At 22.3% G+C, this 1,083-nt stretch overlaps 1 protein-coding gene across 1 annotated transcript; it reads left to right on the top strand.

The window, feature by feature from the left end:
- Positions 1-597: 597 nt before the first annotated feature.
- Positions 598-802, top strand: PCYB_007850 (CYIR protein; the record flags this gene model as incomplete). Its single annotated transcript, XM_004228206.1, has 1 exon — positions 598-802. A coding segment is annotated over one exon (204 nt), but the record flags the coding sequence as incomplete, so codon positions are not given.
- Positions 803-1,083: the final 281 nt, after the last annotated feature.

The following is a 1,083-nucleotide window of genomic DNA, read 5'->3' as shown; positions in this document are numbered from 1 at the left end:
CATATGAATTTAGATGGAATTACATTTCTTAATTAAATAATCAATAGAAATATACCTTATTGTGTTATACATCCATATATTGAATATTAATTTATATGAAATGTATTTAATTTTATTTCTTAGTTCTACAATATAAATTTAAATTGAATTCGAGGACGGAAAATTCAATTGTACACCCTTATGTATTATAATAAATATTTAAATATTTTATATTTTTAATAATGCATAAAAATAGATGTTCATTATACTAAATACATTTTTGGTTCATTTTTCTATTATTTTTTATTTTCATAGATTAATTTTTGTATGTTCATATTATAAATATAAAGACATATATTATAACAATACTACAGATAAAAATTATATTATCGTAATATACAAAGACTGCATTTATTCTCAATTTCATTCTGATATATAGTATGATCCGCAATAAAGTTTTAGGCAGGTGTATTCAATAGTTAAGAACTATTTATATTATGTAAAAGTAAATTCTAAATCTCTTGACATACCAAAATATTATAAATAATTACAGTACTTGTTATATGATTAAGTAATTAATAATTTACTTTCTGGTTGCACTACTTTATCACTGTACAGTGAACTTCAAAAATTGTATGATGAGAAATATTTCGATTTGGTAATATATAACGAGCATAAAGACGACGTTAAATATGAAACATATATAAAGCTTCATGAACTAATTACACAATACAAGGATTTTGATGCATATAAAGAATCAAGTGAATTCCCCCCAAAAAATAAGGAATGTAAATCTGCTCGGAAATATTCAAAATCTTATTAAACGTACATAAAGTAATATGAAGTTGGCACTCACAGGGGTTACTATGACGCATTAGAAAATTTTAGAAATACATATAATGAACATATGCAAAATGGAACTAAATATAAAAATGTAAACATATACTCACCATCCACAAAAGTAGATAGCATCATTGTTCCTATTAAAATTCCGTCTATTATTATATTATTCGTTTGTTTGCTTTTATTTATATTGTATAAAGTTAGAAAATTTACTTGTTGAAAAATATAATTATTATGATAAAATTTTAATTTTACACCTGG

The sequence above is a fragment of the Plasmodium cynomolgi genome (assembly GCF_000321355.1).
Source record: "Plasmodium cynomolgi strain B DNA, scaffold: 1477, whole genome shotgun sequence".
Taxonomy (NCBI): Eukaryota; Apicomplexa; class Aconoidasida; order Haemosporida; family Plasmodiidae; genus Plasmodium; species Plasmodium cynomolgi.
Note: the sequence above shows the minus strand (reverse complement) of the source record. Positions and strands in the feature narration are given on the sequence as shown.